The 20,730-nt window shown below is 31.0% G+C and overlaps 1 protein-coding gene across 1 annotated transcript; it reads right to left on the bottom strand.

Moving 5' to 3' along the window:
• Window positions 1-787: 787 nt before the first annotated feature.
• Window positions 788-19,893, bottom strand: LOC148281400 (hyaluronidase-like). Its single transcript, XM_088226751.1, has 6 exons — window positions 19,535-19,893; window positions 6,294-6,652; window positions 5,248-5,387; window positions 3,792-3,967; window positions 1,927-2,134; window positions 788-1,565 (listed from the first exon to the last, which is right to left on the bottom strand). The coding sequence occupies exons 1-6, from the start codon at window positions 19,666-19,668 to the stop codon at window positions 927-929; spliced, it is 1,656 nt and encodes a 551-aa protein (XP_088082877.1). The 5' UTR covers window positions 19,669-19,893; the 3' UTR covers window positions 788-926.
• Between the last annotated feature and the right edge of the window lie 837 nt (window positions 19,894-20,730).

Raw genomic sequence — 20,730 nt, 5'->3', positions numbered from 1 at the left:
TCTTAATGAAACTGAAATAAATTATTTTCAATTAGTTATTGCTAAAGAATATTATTTTAAAAATAGTAAAAACGCAGTTTTACAGATATACAGTAAAATGAATATAAGGTAAAAATGGGAAAAGATGTATAAAAAAAGCAGCAATGATTAATGGCACAGAACAAAGAGACAATTTTAATTTCACTAAAAAATTGTAATAAGTTTTGTTTTAATTCTGAATACAACTAATATTGAACACATTGAAAATATAAATTTGCTGTTTGGTAATAAACACTTAACACTTTGGTAACGAGTCTAACGCGTCGATCACAAGAAGAGATTGGGAAGTCAAAAGTATTATCTTCAATTGTCTCTTTGGGAAAATTTAATTTTCTCTACGGACATGTGTATATTTGTATTAAAATTTGAAGTATTTACGTCGGTAACCTGTGATTGAATACGTTGAAAAATTAATTTTGTATGAATATTCAATTTTCTTTATGGAAAATTTGATTTTACTTTATTTATTATGCAGGGAAGTTGAAAGAGTTATCTTCAATTGTCTGTAAAGTAAAATATATTTTTTTAATGAAAATGTGAAGTAACTTTGTCGGTAACATGTATTATAGAAAATGTTTGAAATATAAAAAAAAACATAAAAACATACGTATTTTCGTACAGAAAATTCCATTTTACTTTATATACAATAGTGCATAGCTCTGTTAACTTCATATTGTAATCAAAGCCTTGAAAATAGACTCATTGTTAATAAATAAATTACGCTACTTAAACGTTAACATAAATTAAATATCAGAAAAAAATATATAATAAGTGACTAGATTTTGATCGAAAACACAGTTTTTATAACCATTATTCACTGAACATATTCTCGACATTAATTTCCTTAAAAGTCAACAAAATTACTAAGTTCCATTAGAACTAACGTTTTATCGAAATGTCGATGAGTACAGAAATAATTTTGGATCATTTCGCACAGTGAATATTCTTGTTCGTATTTTCATAATAGATACTTCTCCATCATCATTTTGTGTTTCCTCATCATTTAACTCTTCTTTCCCCTCTTCTTTCCCTTTGAGGATGTCATCTTCACTATTTACAAGTATTTCTTCTTTATCTTTGGTTAGTTCGTACACAAGCATTTCTCCTACAGTCTTCCCAATCTTGTCAAATTCAATGGCTTCTATATTAATAAATTTTTTATCTTGTTTTTCTAAAGCACTTGTATTTTTGAGTTCATCTTCATATTTAAAAGCTTCGTTTGGATCTGGATGATTATAGTAATATGTTGAATTAGAATCTGTATTTTCCGTTTTGATATTTTTATTTTGGTTATTATTACCATGGTCAAAAAACTCATTAATTACATTTTCGGTGGCAGTTTCAGGTTCTATAATTCTGTGTCTTCCTTGAATGAATTGGCTCGCAACTGGCCCCAATACGTTTTCAACGTAGTCTTGTAATAATAGGCACTTTGTTTTGGTGTTGACATCGTTGGTGCTTCCCCAAATAATGACTCCAGGGAGTCCGAATGACTTCATAAGTTCAATGGTTTTGTAGAGATCATCCTAAAAAAACGAATAAATGAAAATGACTGAATAACTACAATAATTTTGAAATAATTTCCCTTTTGTCTGGCGGCCTCTGTTGTTGAACGGCTTAAACTCTTGTCTTAAAATAGAGGGATCCGGTTTAAACGACCAATGAGATTTCAAAAAAGTGATTTCTCTAAAACTTAGGTAAAGTAACCCCATCACTGTTATTGCCTCCTTGGCCTGCTGTAGTCAAAATAAATATAAAAAAATATAAGCTACATACATCACATGGTTGAATGATGAAAACCATCAATAACCATTCATGATAATTAAAATGGATCTTAAATTGAAAACTAAAAACGTGAAAAAAAAATATCTTTAAAGTTTTACCAACCTTTGTCAGGAATTCTGAACTGTCATCGTTGTATTTGAACCAGAGGTATGGGTAGATGGGATGGTCCCCATTCGTTCGTTTCTGAATCCTAAGAGCTTCCTCTATCCTTCCTCTGACTAGCTGCAGCCTATCTGCTGAACTCAATTTTTTCCTTCCCATGTAGACTGAAGGTAAAAGCGTGTTGGTTCCATCCCATAGCCATTGTATTCTGCCATGGTAAGAGAAAAAACATAAATTAAGGAAATTTTCATATCGTTCAAACTGTTCACATAGGTGTGGTATTTTTGGAACTGTGACTCATTCAATCTCATCTTCTGGTAGAATTTATTAATATTTTTTACATTTTTGCCTAGTTTTCTCCTCAAATGTAATGATAGTTTTTAGCCAATCGTTGGGTACCTTATCAATTATGTATCCAGTTAAAGGTTTATGATATGAAGTTTTAATTTACATGGTACAGTTATGTGATGTAGACAGTTTTGGTAGAAATAAGTTCTATTTTAGTTCAGTTTACTTTGGTGTCATTGAACTATGTGTTTTACTCGGGTTACTAATTACATCTTAATAAATAGACGTAATTAAGCTTAATTTCGCGAACCCATTAGGGTCCGAAAAATAAAGCTCAATAGTTTCAGAGTATTTTAAAAAATGGAGTTTCTCTGGTGTTGAGAATAGTTAAAAGTGAGATGAACCGATAAATGTAGATTTTTATCGATGCACTAATCAGGTTATTTGATATTCAAACCAAAATTGACCAATTGCAAAATTTTTGAGCATTTGGAGCCAAAATTAAAACTTATCCTTATTTGATGTACAAATTGTACAATTTAATTACTTTTAATATACATGTACTCTATAATTTAACCCACATGACACAACGACGTGACACGAGCAAGATTAATTACTTTTATCCCGACGCGATGCCGACATGCAAAGAAAATGCGTTATAAAACAGTAGCAAAATATTATATGACAACAGTCATTATTGTATTTATATATTTTGTATGCTTACGTTACGTGTTGCAAGGCTTTTAAAGCAATTATTTACAAAGTATTAATATAATTTATATTCCATTGTCAAAAAACGAAAGGCCGCATACTTTGGCTACATGGAGAAAAATGTGCCCTTCTATAGCTCATAAAAGGAGAAAAGATAGAGGGTAGACAGGGTATGGGGTGCAAAAGAACATCATGGCTCAGGAATCTTCAGCAATGGTTTGGAATACCAGATGCAGCAATGCTCATGTAGCAAAGGCCAGAATCTAGAGGAGTTTTAGATAGGTGTGGCATGAGAAGAAGAAGAAGAAGAAGAATGTACACCAGATACGTCAAATATAATTTTGTTCCAATTATATTATTTACTGGTTCATTGTTATCATAACAATTAAGAATTTGGTGCCGAAACTAATCTTAATGGGTCTGTCATCACAAAACTGTGTTAATGGGAATTCAAAATGAAGGCGCCTGTATGATAACTATATTCCTAGCTGATTTATTACTTTTCACACCGTCTGCGTCCTAATCTCAGGAAGTTAATTATTTGCCCGCATAATTATTAAATCTATCGTTATTTAAATTAATCAATATAAGTTAAGATCAAGGACAAAGCGTATTGATACACTTTGTTATACCTTACTGAGGTATAAGCCTTTCAATGTTATGTTCGTAAAGTTATTAATATTGATATGCTTTAGGTAAAATGGGTCCGAGCACAAACCCTTGTGGATATCCTATCTATCGACTTTAAATTTCCAAGTTTTGAACTTTTGCTATTATTTCTTTATTTTATAAATAGTTAGCATCAATATGATTATATCCGTCCCGTGGTGTAGTATATACTATATGTAGGTACTCGTATATCTAACCTGTTATTTTCCTCTTTCACATCATCAGAACATTTGGGTTTCTTGGAGTCGCTGTTCATGTTAAAACAGTATGGATACGCATAGTATCCCCAGCTTGCATAAGGTCGAATTTCCCTCGCTAGGGCCATAGTCTGTTCTACGTATTTTCTTCCAGCTTCCTCGAACCTTTTAGCGGCCTAAAATTAAACAAGAAAATTAAAAATACACGTTTTGAGAGTACAATTTTTTGCTTAAATTTCTCATTTATCATTTCTCAGCATATTATTTTTGATTACTTTTGATTTAGAATTTTTCGCCAGTGACTCGGTTTCTTCGTGATCAATATCATCAGAGTTGTTTCTTCGTACAGACCAGTCTGACGAAGTCGATAATTAATACGCAGTTTCACGAAGAAATATCAGTAGACAAACTCAGATAACGGATATTATGGATCCAGAGATGGAACAATATGTAATAATATAATATTGGAAGTCTAGTCATTTACAAATTATGATCTATCATTAATCATAGTCATAATCAGCTCATGGTGGTCCACTGCAGGACATAGGGCTCCCCCTGTCTCCTCCACTTTTCCCGGTTGTGCACCGTCATCATCACTGTCTCCCGGCAAACCTTCGAATATCATCCGCCCACCTCATTGGTGGGCCTCGTATTCCTCGGTCTCCATTCGAGATTACGTTTTATCCATCTATCATCAGACATTCAAGCGATATTGCCTGCCCATTTCCACTTCACTACCATTGTCCGCTTGAATAAATCCGCTTGCAAATTATGTTTGGAATAGGTACGCGTATTTTTTGTAGATGGAGAATAGATTTGAAAATCAGAGAGATGAAGAATCTCTTTAAAAAGATACGTCGTAGAAAATAAACACGTGATGATAGAAAATAAATCATCACATGCTACACCACCACCAACTAACGGCTTCGCGTTCAAGATCTAGAGACAGTTTTATCAAAGTCACCTCCCCTATTGAAACCTCACAATAACGGAGTGAAGAACTATGGCAACTGGATCTTGGAGCGACACCGTGGATGGATTCACATAAAGGTATCCAAGGAGGTGAACACCTACCATACTCCATATAAATCGCCCTCAATAGATTACCGGTGGGTGTTACACGATGTAAAAAAATCTCCAAAGGTGGAGGTACCTCTCTGGTGATGATATATTGTGTGATTGCGGCGCAACCCAAGACGGAGAGAAGGCTGCACTCCTGGGGATCTAATTTTGGCAAATGACAAGGTGATATCCATCGCTGTTCATAGAAGTGGCAGCATATGATCCAAACGGACACGTTAAGTGAGTTAGTATTAGTCATTTAACGATCGGGAATCAATCCCGGAACCTCCTGCGTAATATACAACGTACTAACGAGCATACCACGAGGCTGACTTATCTCAGCTTGATTTCATTTTTAAAAATAAATAACAAGAATTGTTTTTAGGATACAAACCTCCTTTTGAATCCAACTTTTCGGCCATAAAGGATGCCTCTCTCTTTCTTTGTCATAAGAAACGTCTTTGTAGGGTGTAAGCTTCCCGAAATTCTGTCGGAAAACTGGCCTCCAGGATTCAAAGTCTATAATGCCAAGTCCTGCAAAATCTTAACTCTTAAGAGATTGTCCTAAAATGTCCATCTGCAAATGGTACTCTAAGGCTGTGTTAGTGCCAAAGACGAGATATTTTGAAATACAGGTATTGAAAAACAAAAACCTTACAAATGTAGATATGTACTGTTCAATAATTTATTTTCCACAACTTTAACATTAGCTGAATCCGTTTCTTTCCAAATTTAAAATTAAGCACTAAAAGTTTTAATGAATTAAAAATCTTTTTCCGCTCAATCGAGTGAATACAGCTGTCAGAGCTGCTCGCAATATTTGCACAGTGTACAGTAAAGATGTTTTGAATTATTGACTAGTTTGTTGTAAAAATATGAAGATGTATATATTATTGACCAATTAAGTCGCGAACAGCCATTACAAAAAAAAAATTCAATTTATTTTTGTGAAACTGTTTCAGCATCGGCTTTTACCCATGTTATTCAAAAACCGTTTCAAGAAACTGTTTAATTTGTAAAACTATAACAGTTACTGTTACTCCTTTTAAATAACCGAAACGCCAGTCTCTAGTACCTACATGTATTTTATATGACAGCAGTACGTATATTAAAATTATTGGCCGACAAAAAACAGATTTTCGTCTTCTGTTTTAGAAACTTAAAACGGGCTAAAACCGAAACTTAAACATTGGTTTCGGACAAATTTTGAGTAAAGCCGAAACCCGGTTGAAACTCGTTTTTTGGTTGATTTGACTAAAATTAAATCTTCGGTCCGTCACTAATAATAAAAGTATATACACTTTCATGGACACTAACACATATTTGTATATTATAATATTTATAAATACTTAATTATTAAACAAAGAACTTTAATTTCTACATAACGAATGTAAGATTGTGAAAAAAAAACTGCATGTGGCCTTATTTTGCAATACTAACCTTTGAATCGTTCTTCGGGTATTTGCTGGATGAGGCTATCCTTAAAAATACCCAAATGGAGTTCCAAATCTCCCTCCTGGGGTATTCCCCCATTCCTGTAAAAGTATCCGGGCTGGCTCCCGTTTTCTAGAAGGGCGGGAAAATTCCCAGGGTCGTACAGGATGGCTATCTCATTCCCTCTGAACGAGTCTCCGTCGTTCTGCGAGATACCGAACTTCCTGGAAACTTCGGGGAAAAAGAGCTTGTGCGAGTGGCATTGGAATGTTGGGACATTCCAGAAAACTCTGAAGGATTCGTCCCCAGATCTTGAATCTATGATGAAAGGATCTGATGATTTTGAGTTCAGTGATCTAGCAGACCTGGAAAGACAGAGATACAAAATACGGATTAACATACATAATAAATAACATGAATATATTTACAATGCTTTGAGTATGTTCAAATGCTTGCAGACTGGCTGTAAATTTAATGCAACAGAGAGGGACAACATTTTCGAGAAGGGAACTTTCAAAATATTGCTGAATTAACTACTTGGTAAAAGGAGAATAGTAAAAACTGGAAAATCGTTTTCAGGCTTGCCTAGTAGGTGGATTGGTTCAGCCGGATGAATCTCACCCACATGATAAAGGTTTCAGCTCTTTTACTTCACAAAAGTCAACAGAAAGAGTTGAGTATGTGTAGATGCTCAAACATAGGCAGAATAGTTAATGTTACACAGTGTGTAAAGTGGCCACTTAAATCAGCCAATGACTTGACTTCCATATTCTCTTCTCAAAAATGTTTTCCCTCTCTGTTGCAACAAATTTAAATATTAATATATTATATAATGATGAACATCTTTTAGTAGAATAAAAATTTTAGCAATGAAACAGGAACTTCCGCCCTCCGGAGACAATTTATTGTCACTAAGTGTAAAATGGCAATATTATCAGTATCAGTAGAGTAGAAAAATTCTCATCCTCAATTAAGGTAATATACGAAAAACTCTTGTGTTATCAAAAGATACGTATTTAAAAAAACACCCTTTTAAATATTTTTTTATCGCCAGGAGATCCAATTACTCGTATAGTGGTGATTTACAGTACGGAAAACTGTGACATGACATCACATTTTTTTGTGTTCTCCCCCAGAAACGAACCCGGAACTTTTTACGTGAGAACCCCTCGAATATGCTCAAAAATCAATCATTAAAATATTTTTTGAAAAACCCTTCTGGTTCCCCAGCGTCCAGTTGTTTTAGGGATTCGGGATTTTAAATATATCATATTATATATATCTTTAGAATAATAATGTTTGTGAAAGAAAATTATTCTACGAAATCCCAAAAGGAACACTCCCACACTACCAGAAGTCAAACGAGATGATGGGTCATGGGGTCTGCCACAAACTCTGATTCGGGCAAATTTCAGGTATCTGGGCCCCAAAATATTCAATATGTTACCCGAACATGGCAAAACCATGACGCGGATTTAATTTTGAAAAATTGTAAAAAATTATTAGTAGGTTACAGTAGAGAAAAATCTGAAATTTTGCTAAAAAACATTCTTAAATAATAAATATTCATTAAAGTTCATTCAGTAGACACTCTTTATAAAATAAATTCTGCTATACAAATATATAAATAAGAAAATAAAAAGGATTTATGATGAATAAGTCACTCCGATACCAACATAATATGAAAATTCCTAAATTCTACACAAGTCATGGTCAAAATAGCTTTTTCTTCAAAGGTGAAAAAAATTATAATAATCTTCGCAATGAACTAAAAACTATTAAAATTAATATATCAATATATTAAAGAAATTTTTGAACACGTGTAAAAACAAGATTAAATTTTAATTAGTATGAATGCATTATTATTTAATGTATTTTTTTATATATCCTATGTTTTTTTTTTCTATTATGTACTCGTATTTAAAATTATATAAACTCTTATAATAAACAATAAACAACTACAACAGTGTAAGTCACACTCCAAGCACAAGAGTTAGTCTCCTTTTTGGAGAGTTACAGTAAATATGTATTGAATTTTAAAAAGCATGTACCTTTTATGAAATTTATTTAAAAAAAAAAAAAAAAAATAGTATAATTAAATATTGATTGATTTGGTCTTTGTTTTGTAGACCTCCATATTTAAACTTATAATATTAGAAATCAAACACTGATTTTAGTCTACTGAACACTTTATTTTATTTTTACAAATAGTAAAAAAAAAAATCGTGACAGTTGTTTTGCCTTGTTAGGGCAACGAATGTGAAGATTAATGTACATGCTATAGTTCAAAAGATTATTTTTATTTTCTACTTAAGTACCTTGAATTATATAAATAAATAAAGACATTCAATCCATCTAATCTTGACATTCGTTTGAAAATACCCTAACAAGGCGAAACAATTGTCACGAAATTTTTTAAAAATAAAATAAAGTGCTCAGTAGACTTAAATCAGTGTTTGATTTCTAATATTATAAGTTTTAATTAAATATTGTACAACTGTATGGTAAATTTACTAGTAAGGCCAATTTTAACAACATGCTTAAGCTATCGCAGCCATAAATCAACGCGGGTGTAATCTCTAAGTCAACGCTCGTGTCGGTTAGTTTTTTGTTTTCCTTGTAAATAAATACAGTTCACTGGCGAAAAATTGGCGTTTACTATAGAAAAAAAACAATATATTGCACTTGCAAAATAGTAAGGAGTATCTAATACAAAAAAGTGAAAAATAAATTACAATTAGTATGGCGACTGCTTTTTTTGACTTTTGGCTTGATAAATAATAAACAAATAAATAAAAATAGCAGTTTTGGAATGTTTTCTATATTTACACCGGTGAAATTCTAATATGTGATTGCGCAGCAGGATTATACGTCGCGAAACGTAAATATATTGACATTTAATATAAGATGTTTACGGATGTTCTATTGTGAAAGAAAACGATAAACAACCATGGAGAGAAATTGTTATCACGTCGCTTATTAGCACGTCGATAGTTATTTGTGATTGAGTTACAGGCCTGATGTTGAAATTAAAATTTATGCGCAATAAAACATTAAATTTTAAGATGGAATTTTACGTAATACATAGGTACAATAATGATAATTATATATTTACGGCAAAGCGTTTTGTGTTATTGTGTCGAATTGAGTTTTTTAAACAATGTTGAAAAGGTCAGTTATGTGATATGGAATCGTCATATGACACTATATGAAAATGCATGCATGGAACAAATTAATGTTTTCAGCTGTTGTATTCCACTTGTTGGCAATTGTTATTATGCCGGATCAGATGAATGAATTGCATATTTATTACAATTGCTTTGTTTATTATTTGGCAAGTGTGATAAATATATATAATAAATATGAACTTGACATAAAACAGAGATACAGAAAATACAAAATAAAACCGAAAAAATTTTTTTTTGGATGTTTTAATGAGGAAGTTCAGTGGTTTTTTTTAAATTGTTTTATTTGTCAATAGACTATTAAACTAAGCCAATTTTTTTTTTTCAAATTTGTATATCGTATTATTAGCGCTGCGATTTTTTAAAGTATTGTATTTCTGAAATAACTCCGCGTGTAACATCATAGGTTCATTTCCGCTTATTCTCATTATGTTCTTCCCATTGGTCCAGAAACGACAAGCAGACCGGAAATCTTCCATAGCTCTCGGATCATAGGTTGATTCATATGAACCAGTGACGTCATTCAAAGTAGTGCGTTTTTATAAAAATATTTTTTATTATTTTTTTCGTACATTTTCATAGAAAAACCAAGAGGTTTTGTACAGAAATTTACTAACATTTATTGAAATGCTTGACTAACTAAGGTAATGTTTATACGATAACTAATTAAAATACCCGCAATTGCGTTAATTAAACAAAAAGAATATTAATTTTGGGAAAAATTATTAAATTATCCAGCACTTTTAGCTACTAATAAATTTGTGATAAACTCACAAAGTTTAGGAGTGGTCTCTAGTTTTCATAACATTACTTAATTCTACAATGTTTGAGTATGTCCAAATGCTTGCAAACTGGCTGGATTTCCTCCCTAGGGAGTTATTCATATTTAAATTTATTTCAACAGAGGGGGAAAACATTTTTGAGAAGGGAATATGGAAGTCCAGGCATTTACAGGCTGGTTTATGTGTCTCTGTTGAAATAAATTTAAAAATGAATAACCCCCTAGGGAGAAAATCCAGCCAGTCTGCAAGCATTTGGACATACTCAAACATCGTTGAATTAACTACCTGGTAAAAGAAGAAGTATAAAAATTGGATAATTGTTTTCAGGCGTTGCCTAGTAGGTGATTTGGTTCAGCCGGATGAGTCGCACGCACGTGATAAAGGTTTCAGCTCTTTTACTTCACAAAAGTCAACAGATGGAAGAGTTGAGGAAACGTGGATGTTCAAACATGGGCAGAATGTTGAATGTTACACAGTGTGTAAAGTGGCTATTTAAACCAGCCACTGACAGGTCATAAGCCCTGTAAATGCCTAGACTTCCATATTCCCTTCTTAAAAATGTTTTCTCTCTCTGTTGAAATAAATTAAAATAACTTTATTCTATTTATTCCAAAATAATTTACTAGCTAAACTACATGATTAAGCAGTACATGACCGTAAATTCCTTATTACTCTTAAGTGCTACTTATAGCACAGTATATTTACGATTACGCAATCGTAATTTACTTTCTCTCTCTCGATAAATGCACATTTAGTTTGATAATCGGCATAAATTACATTAATCCACAAGGTTTAACGAAAATGTACACACAAAATGCGTTGGTAGAGCGTGGGATGTTTTACGGATTTGGCTAAAAAGATCTATTGTTGATACGAAAAACGATTAACGCAAAGAAATACGTCGTGGCGTGGTCCTGGGTTCGATTCCTTATAAGGTAGTTTACACAACAATATTTTAGTCTATGGATTGGCAAATGGTGCAGATTAGGGTTGTATAATGATAATGTATGAATAATGATTATTACTCGTATTTTACACGTATCTTAATTTTTTAAAATTATAAATGGTATATTCTGTAATTTATTTTTGTTCTTCAATTTTTAATTACTAACGATATATTTATATATGTGTATTTGCGGTTCAATTTTTATTATTATCGGTATGTTTTCTAATTTATAATAATTATGTCTAATTTATTTACTATTAATGGCATATTTTCTAATTTATTTTTATGATTCAATTATTATTATTATTACTTGCATGTTTTCTAATTTATATTTATATTGATTTTTTATAATGTCATTATTATTCTTTGAATGTATTAAGCATCATTTAATGAAATTATAAAAAAAACACACGAAAAAAATAAGGTCCTTCCTAAACACAGGAATTTCCTAGCTAGTCGGGACCTGAAACAAATAAACTCTGTACATTTTAAAACTGTGAAATACATAAATAAATAAATAAATGAAAATATTTTTTTTTTGTTTTTGCACCACAACAGACCAGTAGCTCAATAACGAATAACTATCGACGTGCTAATAAGCGACGTGATAACAATTTCTCACCGTGGTTGTTCATCGTATTCGCGATCACAATGGAACATCCGTGAACACCTAATATTAAATGTTGAAATATTAACGTTTCGCGACGCAATCACAAATTTGAATTTCACCGGTGTAAAATGGAAAATATTCCAAAATTCCTATTTTTATTTATGTATTTCACTTCCATTGTCCACGAGGACAATTAGTCAGTACTCTCAATATAAAATTGCTATTAAGTAATGGATAGTGGAGGTGGGTTGCGCACGGATCGATGAGTGGATCAAGCCAAACAGGTAAAAATTTGTGTCCTTATTATGAAATTTGGTCTACAAGTCTATATGAATTTGTTTTTTTTATGATTATTTTAGTTTATATCGCTTATTCTGTTTGAGATGACAATTAGGTTAATTACGTTTTTATTGTCTTATTATGTTTAATAACTAATTTAAGGCATGTTTAACTTATTGTTAAATGTTTTCCTCGGCACGGGACCCCAGTGAGGGAATATAATTATGTATAAAAAAATAATACAAACATTGTAAAAGTATAAATAAATGAACAGAAAATTCGATTTTACTTTCTAGATAATTGAAGATAACTCTATTAACATATTACAACAGAGATGAAGAACATTCAAGAGAAGTATATATAGATGTCTAGGCATCTACAGGGCCTATGACCTGTCATTGGCTGGTTTAAGTGGCCACTTTACAAACTGTGTAACATTCACCATTCTGCTCATATTTGAACATCTACATTCCTTCAATTTTGTCATCTGTTGATGTTTGTGAATTTAAAGGGCTGAAACCTTTATTTATGCGGGTGAGATTCATCTAATTGAATTATTTTACCTACATACTAGGCAACGCCTGAAAGTGTTATTTTTTTAATTTCTTTGCTTCTTCATGGACCAGGTGGATTTATCAACAATATTTTGAGTTTGTCCAAATTTTTGTAGACAAGAACTGGATTCAACTCCCTGGGGAGCTGTTTATATTAACATATTACAACAGAGATGAAGAACATTTAAGAGAAGTTAATGTAGAAGTCTAGGCATCTACAGGGCTTATGACATGTCAATGGCTGGTTTAAGTGGCCACTTTACACACTGTGTAACATTCACCATTCTGCCCATATTTGAACATCTATATTCCTTCAATTCTTTCATCTGTTGATGTGAAGTTAATGAATCCAGTTCTTGTCTACAAAAATTTGGACAAACTCAAAATATTGTTGATAACTCTATTAATTTCATTGTAATCGGGGCCCAGGTCCCATTATTGGCATAGTTATAAAACACAATTTCTGAGAACATTAAACTTTTTTTATTTTTACTATCGAGTAGCATAAAAAAATATATCAGTTCATTCCATTCAAAAAATAACAATAAATTCAAGTAATACGCATATAATCAAATACAGGTATGCAATGAATTTATATTTACATAATTAATCAGTCGCAGGTTACATTCGTAATTTGACCTAAGTGTTTGTAAATTGTTTTTGAATTCAATTAGTCCAAATTTTTTGTCATTTACATCAGAATTTTAAAAGAGGGTAAAGCGTTTCTTAAAGATTACAATTGGATAAAAAAATGGAATTGGTATCTTGTTTTACACGTTTTCGCGATGACAATAAATTAAAAAGCGATTAATAATTATACTATTCGTTATTGAAATGTTCTACATTGCCCCATTACGTACGATATTAATTTATTTTAGTTATAGTAAATAATATTTGTTACGACTTTTTAAGTATTTTAAAGTCTTGTCATATTTGGATGGAGTTATGCAAAAATGTGTCAAGCCACAAAATAAAAAAAAAAGATTTAGTATCAGAATCATGATACAAAAGTCATATTCTTACTTTGAAAAAATAGTCAGCGCGTTTGCCTTCCGTGCAAGAGGCCTCGGGTTCAATTACGTATAAAATATTTATTTAAAATATTTTTTTTTTACTCAAAATTTTTCATCTCAATAAAATGTACATTATTGATAATTTTACTTTTAAAAAAGATAAATATTATAGATTCATGTTTTTTTTTGGAAGCAACATTGTTCTCAACTTTTTTGCAACATTTTTGCGTTAAAGATGTAAAAATGTGTTATCTCTCTTAATTATACAAAAATAAATAAAGTCAAAGTAAATTTAAAAGATTTTCTTTAAAAGGTGTAAAAACTGCATTCAATTTTAATTAGTATGAATGTATTTTTTTTTTTAAAGAAAAAAGAAATATTTGCGTTCTTATGATTTACCCAAATATTTCATTTTGAGGGCCATTTTCAACGAGTTGTAAATAACTCACTATTAGAAAACGGAATCAAGTTGGGGTAGAGTGGGATTCGAACTACAGACCTTTGGTCCGTGAGTCCGAGACACTAGCCACACGACCACAACCCGACCTATCACAAACTTTGAATTCGGGCAAAGAAATTTCAGGTTTCTGGGCCCCAAAATATTTATTATGTTACCCGAACATTGTAAAACCATGACACGGATTCGATTCAATAAATTTGTAGAAAAATGGTTACTGGATTTGGGTCGAGAAGGATCGGAAAATTTACTCAAAATACATTCTTAAATAATAAATGGTATGAATTAATATTGTATAACTGTATAGTAAATTAACTAGTAAAATATCTGCCTTAAAACAGGTTGTACCTAGTTAGGCAGACTAGACAGGTTCTAGAGAAATCTATTACATAAGTGTGTATGTATTAGATAAAGTAATTGTCGTTTTTTGTTAATAAACTATTTATTTTTTTTGTTTTTCCTTTTATATCCTCTAAGTTTTTTTTCTTATGTTCTCGTATATTTAAAATGACATTAATTCTAATAAATAAATAACTATAACAGTGTGTAAATCTGAGACAAGTATAATTGATAAGATTAAGAAAGGGTCTCTGAGATGGTTTGGTCACGTAGAACGAATGGACGACGAGAAAATGGTAAAACAAGTATATATGGCAAAAATGAACGGCAACGTTTAGACGAGGACGACCAAGGAAGACGTGGCATGATCAGATAAACCAAAATCTTAAGTCTGGTCATGTCAAAAGCAGACAGAACCGAAGGGCATGTATGACAAGATGTTTGAATGTGGAAGAGGCTAGGATTGTATGCCAGGATAGACGTGTGTGGCGGTCCATTCTCTCTGCCTACCCCTACGGGGAAATGGCGTGATGGTAGTAGTAGTAGTAGTAGTAGTAGTAGTAGTAGTGTAAGTCACTCTCCAAGCACAAGAGTTAGTCTCTTTTTTTTGGAGAGTTACAGTTATAACATTTTCTAGATTTATAGAAGTATATTTGTTTAGAATAAAAAAACGGGTACCATTTATGAAATATATTGATTAATTAAAAAAATAGAAAAAAAGTATCAACTTTTTTTTCTATCAAGTTCTTTTTATATATTAAACTTAACGACCAAGCTGAATTATTAATGGTATTTAAAAAAAATGCACCTGATAAATATCAATTATCCCAGTTTGAGGTTGGTGTGGCTTAACGCATTTTTGTATAACCCATCCATTTAACAAGCGTAAAAGTAATATTATTACACCATTCGTTATTGGAATGCCTTACATCGCTCTTTTTACTTGGCGTATAATTTAAATTTATGATGGTGATAGTAAATAATATTTATTACGATTTTGTCATGTCATATTTAGGAGATAGAAAATATAAAACTGATAACAAACAATGTTTTTTTTCAAATCCTGAATTGATTTTTATTCAAGGAATCCTATCTAGAACATTAGATATTTTTTTTACACGCTACTGTGTTGAATGTAACCCCCGTGAAAAAAGGCTCCGGTGTACTTTTGATGAAATTATGTAATATACTAGCGACCCGACAGACGTTGTCCTGCCCGAACGTTGGCAAAAGACTTTTCATTGATAAGTATCTAGGTACTTTTTTGTGATTGAATTCCAAAATTGAAAATTGTTAATATTCAAATTAAATTTTAAATTCTGTAATATCCTGCCGGTAAAGCAACTTTGTGACTGCAAATTGATTGTAGATCACTTTGTTGATCCGGAATATCAAAAAGAGTTTCCCACACTCACAACACTAGATTAAAAACTAAGGGCTCCCTGTTTGTTCCCCGAATAACAAATTACTTCGGGGAGCAAACATTAAATTGCGTTGTTCCAAGATTGTTCAATGATCTCCCACAAACCATCATAAACACGAAAGATCTTCAAATGAAAAAAAAAGAACTGAAGAAATATCTTCTAGATACTTTATAGTGCCTGTTTATAAACAAATTTGTAAAATATAAATAAAATAAATGTAATTTAAACCTGTCATAAAAATTTTAAAAAATATGTCCTACCGAAAAGTTTTCAGTGGGTAACAAATTCTTGTATGTATTTTTTAATTATAAAATAAACGCTGCTATGCAGCACTGAAACTGAAATATTGAATTCAAATAGGTACCTTGGTACTTGTTTATGGTTGAATTTCAAAACAAGAAAAATATTTTTCAAATATGGCATTCTTTTTGCAAACGTCTCACTCCGGTCTTCTCACCAACATAGGGGTGTACTTATGTGGAAATACGATTTATAATAATATATTGAATTTAATATTATTTTATTATTACCAAAAATCCAGAATAATGAAATAAATGGGTAGAAATTATAAGGAATTTAAGGACAGAATCTAATTGAGATCCACAAAAAACAAATGATGTTTGTAAAAATTCAAAAACAAACTTTTTTAAACACAAAAAACCAACATCTTTCTATTTTTTGTAAATGCAATCTCCTCGAATGCAACCCTAGTAGATCGATGAATAAAACATTTATGCTGCTTACATCTTTTTTACATATTAGATTGAAGATTTTAATATCTACGAACACGCACAGCGCAAAGATCTATGTTTCTCTGAAAAACGCACGTATATCGGTTAAGCCATTTGGAAGGAGTTCAGTGACATCACACGTACAGAGGAATTATATATGTTAAGACAAAATATATGTTATAATATGTAGTGAAGTAAAGTAAACGTATTATATATTTTGATGTTTCTTCAATATTTTTTTAGTACGCACTTATATTTGGCGTTTGAAAAATATTTTTTTTTATTGAAAAAATAATTTTAAAATTACAAATGGTTTGTACACACATACTAAATAATAACGTTTCTAACTCTCTAATATTATTTATTAATAACATTTATTACTTTGTTAACCATATCTCCATTACATTTTTGTATTATTTTATATTGATTTAAAATAATTAATAACTAATTGCTCGTTCCATCTCAACACAGGAATTTTAGTCCCATAGAGTTGGAACTTATGTCTCAAACATGTATGTAAATAAATAAATAAATGATTATATTATTTTGTATATTAGATTATATCTGTAACTAAATTTGTATAATTTATATTTTAATATTTATATCTGATATTATCTTTTTTTTTTGTTATTTTTTTGGATTTTTATTCCATCGCATCACATATTATAAATATATATTTTTAATGAAAAAGAAATATTTGCGTTCTTATGATAAACCCAAATATTTAATTTAGATGGTTTTATCCATTTCCAACGAGTTGTAAATAACTCACTATTAGAAAATGGATATCAAGTTGGGGTAGAGTGGAATTCGAACCACAGACCTTTGAGCCCTTGAGTCCGAGACACTAGCCATGGGACCACAACCCGATTTTAAAAATTTAAATGATTTTTTTCGTCAATTTTTTATATTCTTGTTTATTATTATGGCTTAACACGGGCACAGCCTAAAAAGCCATAATAAGTTCATGAATCTGTAAACGAGTGTAATTTTGAATGAATAAAAAAAAGTCATTAATGTTTTGGGTACGTCCAAATGTTTGTAGACATGTTGGACTTCCTCGCTTTGGAGTTATGAAGATCTAAATTTGTTGCGAATAAAGACATCAATAAAGGTTTCCGTACGTTTACTTTACAAAAGTCAGCAGATGGAAGAGTTGAAGAATTGTAGATGTTTAAACGTAGGCAAAATGATGAATGTTTCACAGTGTATAATGTGACTACATAAACCAGTCAATGACAAGTCATTAGCCCTGTAAATGCCATTACTTCCATATTCTATGCTCAATAATGTTTTCCCTTTTTGTTGCAACAAATTTAGACCTAAAGTGAAGTAACTTATAAACAGAGTAATTTAATCTAATTACTGTAGACCTAATAAATTTAATAAAGTGGTATTAATTTATTACACTCTTAAATAAATATAACGAATAATTAATATAAACTAATAAATATGTGTTATTAATATTAAATTTAAAGCATTAACTTTGAGGTCAAATATTTTACTAAATGTTATTAAATATTTGTACATAACCACTTACCGACTTTTCTATGTCTACCGGTTTCGAGACGTACCTGTCTCTTTGTCAGGACACCAATCAAACCAACATGTAAACCAATGAAATAACGAAAAGACGGTCTCGAAACCGGTAGACAAAGAAAAGTCGTTAAGTGGTTTTTTACAAATATTTAATTAATAAATATGTGTTTGAGTGGATTATACTAGTTTTGAGTGTGAAATAGAACCAGAACCCTGGAAGAGTGCTTTTGACTCGATGGCTTCTGTCGGGTAAAAATCTTGAATAAGAAAATCGAGTGGAGATAAGTGCGCGTCGTAGTGTAAAAGTTAGCGCTTTCGCCTACCATGCTAGAGTTCCTAAGTTCGATTTTTGTAAGGGTGGCCGTGAAATATTGATTTTACAGGTTGTTTGCTCAGGGTTCAATCCCTTGAAAGGTCAAAAGAAATATTGATTGAAAAGGTGATTCTACACTACAATATTTCAGTTCCAGAACTGGCATCTGGAGCGCAAGGCTAATCTAATCACCATGCATTCATGTAAAAGCTGATCGATATACGCTGCATTTACCGCACCAATGGAGTGCCATATGCACTATCGTTTGTGGACAGGGACAGGGGTGTGATGATGATGAAGAATAATTATGAATACATAAAAAAATGACTGCCATTTTTTTTTTCTCCGCATTTTTGCTTAATAGTGCATATTAAAATTTATTTATATTTATTTATTTATCAAAAACATACAAAAAGTAAAATACAAATTATCAAGTCCTACTAAACTGCTTAAAATGCAGTTCGTCAGCAGGTGCTTATGGTTAAGTTCTAATATATTTACATAAGCTTATCTCTTAAATTCTATTACATATAAAAAACTCTTATTACCATGGAAAAAAAAAATATATATTCCCATGTGCATCGGAAATATGTTCCACGTTGAAAAAAAAAATTGTCCAAATAAAAAATGAAAAACACAAAAAAAAAATTGATATAAAAAGCACGTTCTAAAAGCCAGATTTTCAGCATACGTCTTTCTCTTAATCCTGATATTTTTTTTGTTTTTTTATTTTTTTTATATTTAATGGGAGCATATTATACATTTTTGGTATGTTGTACTCAAGTGTTGTTTTCCCGTATTTATTATTGAATTTAGGTAGAACTAGTCCATCTACACTGATAAACCGAGTATTATATACTATACATTGAGGTATTTTATTACGAAAATGGCGCTATATAAGTTATCCATTAAAATAAAAAAATACAAAAATGCTCCAATTTATTTCTATATTCAGATAGAGACACTGTAATAGCATGTTAAAATTTATTACTTAATCATTTATTTATTTTAAGCAATTTTTTTTTTACTTTTCCCGATATTTATCAATGGCTATAATTTCAAAGGAAATTCTCACCGTATGTTTTCCATAGAATCTGCCATTGGTAACATAACTGCACAAAATATCACAGAAAAAACAGTCACATAATTTGTGCACTTTTTAATATCAATACACGAATCGCGTTTATTTGATCGTAACATTCCCATCATGCTCGAGTTAACGATTCGTACGGAGACTGCAGCGGGAGCGTTATTATCACACAACGTTCGAAGGTGATATGACCAAACAAGTGAATGAAATGAATTTATATACCGGGTTGACAATGTTTATGTTTTACTAGGCAGAGAATTCAAACTGTTTTTTTTTTTAAATATATTAAGAGCGTTATTTAGGTTTTCCGAGAATCCGTAGTCTGGACATGAACCACTGAAATCATATAAGTATATCGTCGCCGTATTTTGACAACAATGTAAGTCACAAAATGCATTATTATCCATTTTGAATCTATAAAAAAGTCATATAAAAATGTTTTTAAAAAAATGTTTTTGAAACCAACATAGTCATAGTAATAAACAATACATAAAGAATAACAACAAATAAGAAGACCAATTATGAGTTTCACATAGGCACAAAAATATTAAAAAAAAACAAAACGTACAGTTCGCTAGGTGTGAAAGCAAGTGGAATGGGAAAATATGGAAGGAAGATAAGAAGAAGAAATGGTAAGTAAATATAAAACAATAAAAAAAAGAAATAAAAATGTACATTAATGTACACATACAACATACATATACATATACACACATCCATATATACATATATATGTATATATATGTATATATGGATGTGTGTATATGTATATGTATGTTGTATGTGTACATTAATGTACATTTTTATTTCTTTTTTTATTGTTTTATATTTACTTACCATTTCTTCTTCTTATCTTCCTTCCATATTTTCCCAGTTTGTGTGTGTAAAGCAAACAAAACTCGTACACGGGACAATGCGTACTCTGACGGCGTAATGAATTGTAGCTGATACATGCGATGGGCAGCGTCACGTTCACCTCCAACTAACACAGTCGTTTGTGTTAGTACCATAGTTTACGGCGCATATTCGCAAAAAAATTTGCTTTTTGGTTTTTTAAGACATTAAAATTAATAAGAAATTTAAAGTCATTGTAATTGTCTACACATATACTGTTAAAAAAATGAAAGTCGTTATATTGTGGGATACGATAGTATACGTAGCTACCATCGAAATATAATATA

The sequence above is a fragment of the Micrasema longulum genome, unplaced genomic scaffold, assembly GCF_059751315.1.
Source record: "Micrasema longulum isolate JH-2025_06_02 unplaced genomic scaffold, ASM5975131v1 h1tg000468l, whole genome shotgun sequence".
In the NCBI taxonomy this organism is placed as follows: domain Eukaryota; kingdom Metazoa; phylum Arthropoda; class Insecta; order Trichoptera; family Brachycentridae; genus Micrasema; species Micrasema longulum.
This window is presented reverse-complemented; position numbering and strand designations above follow the sequence as displayed.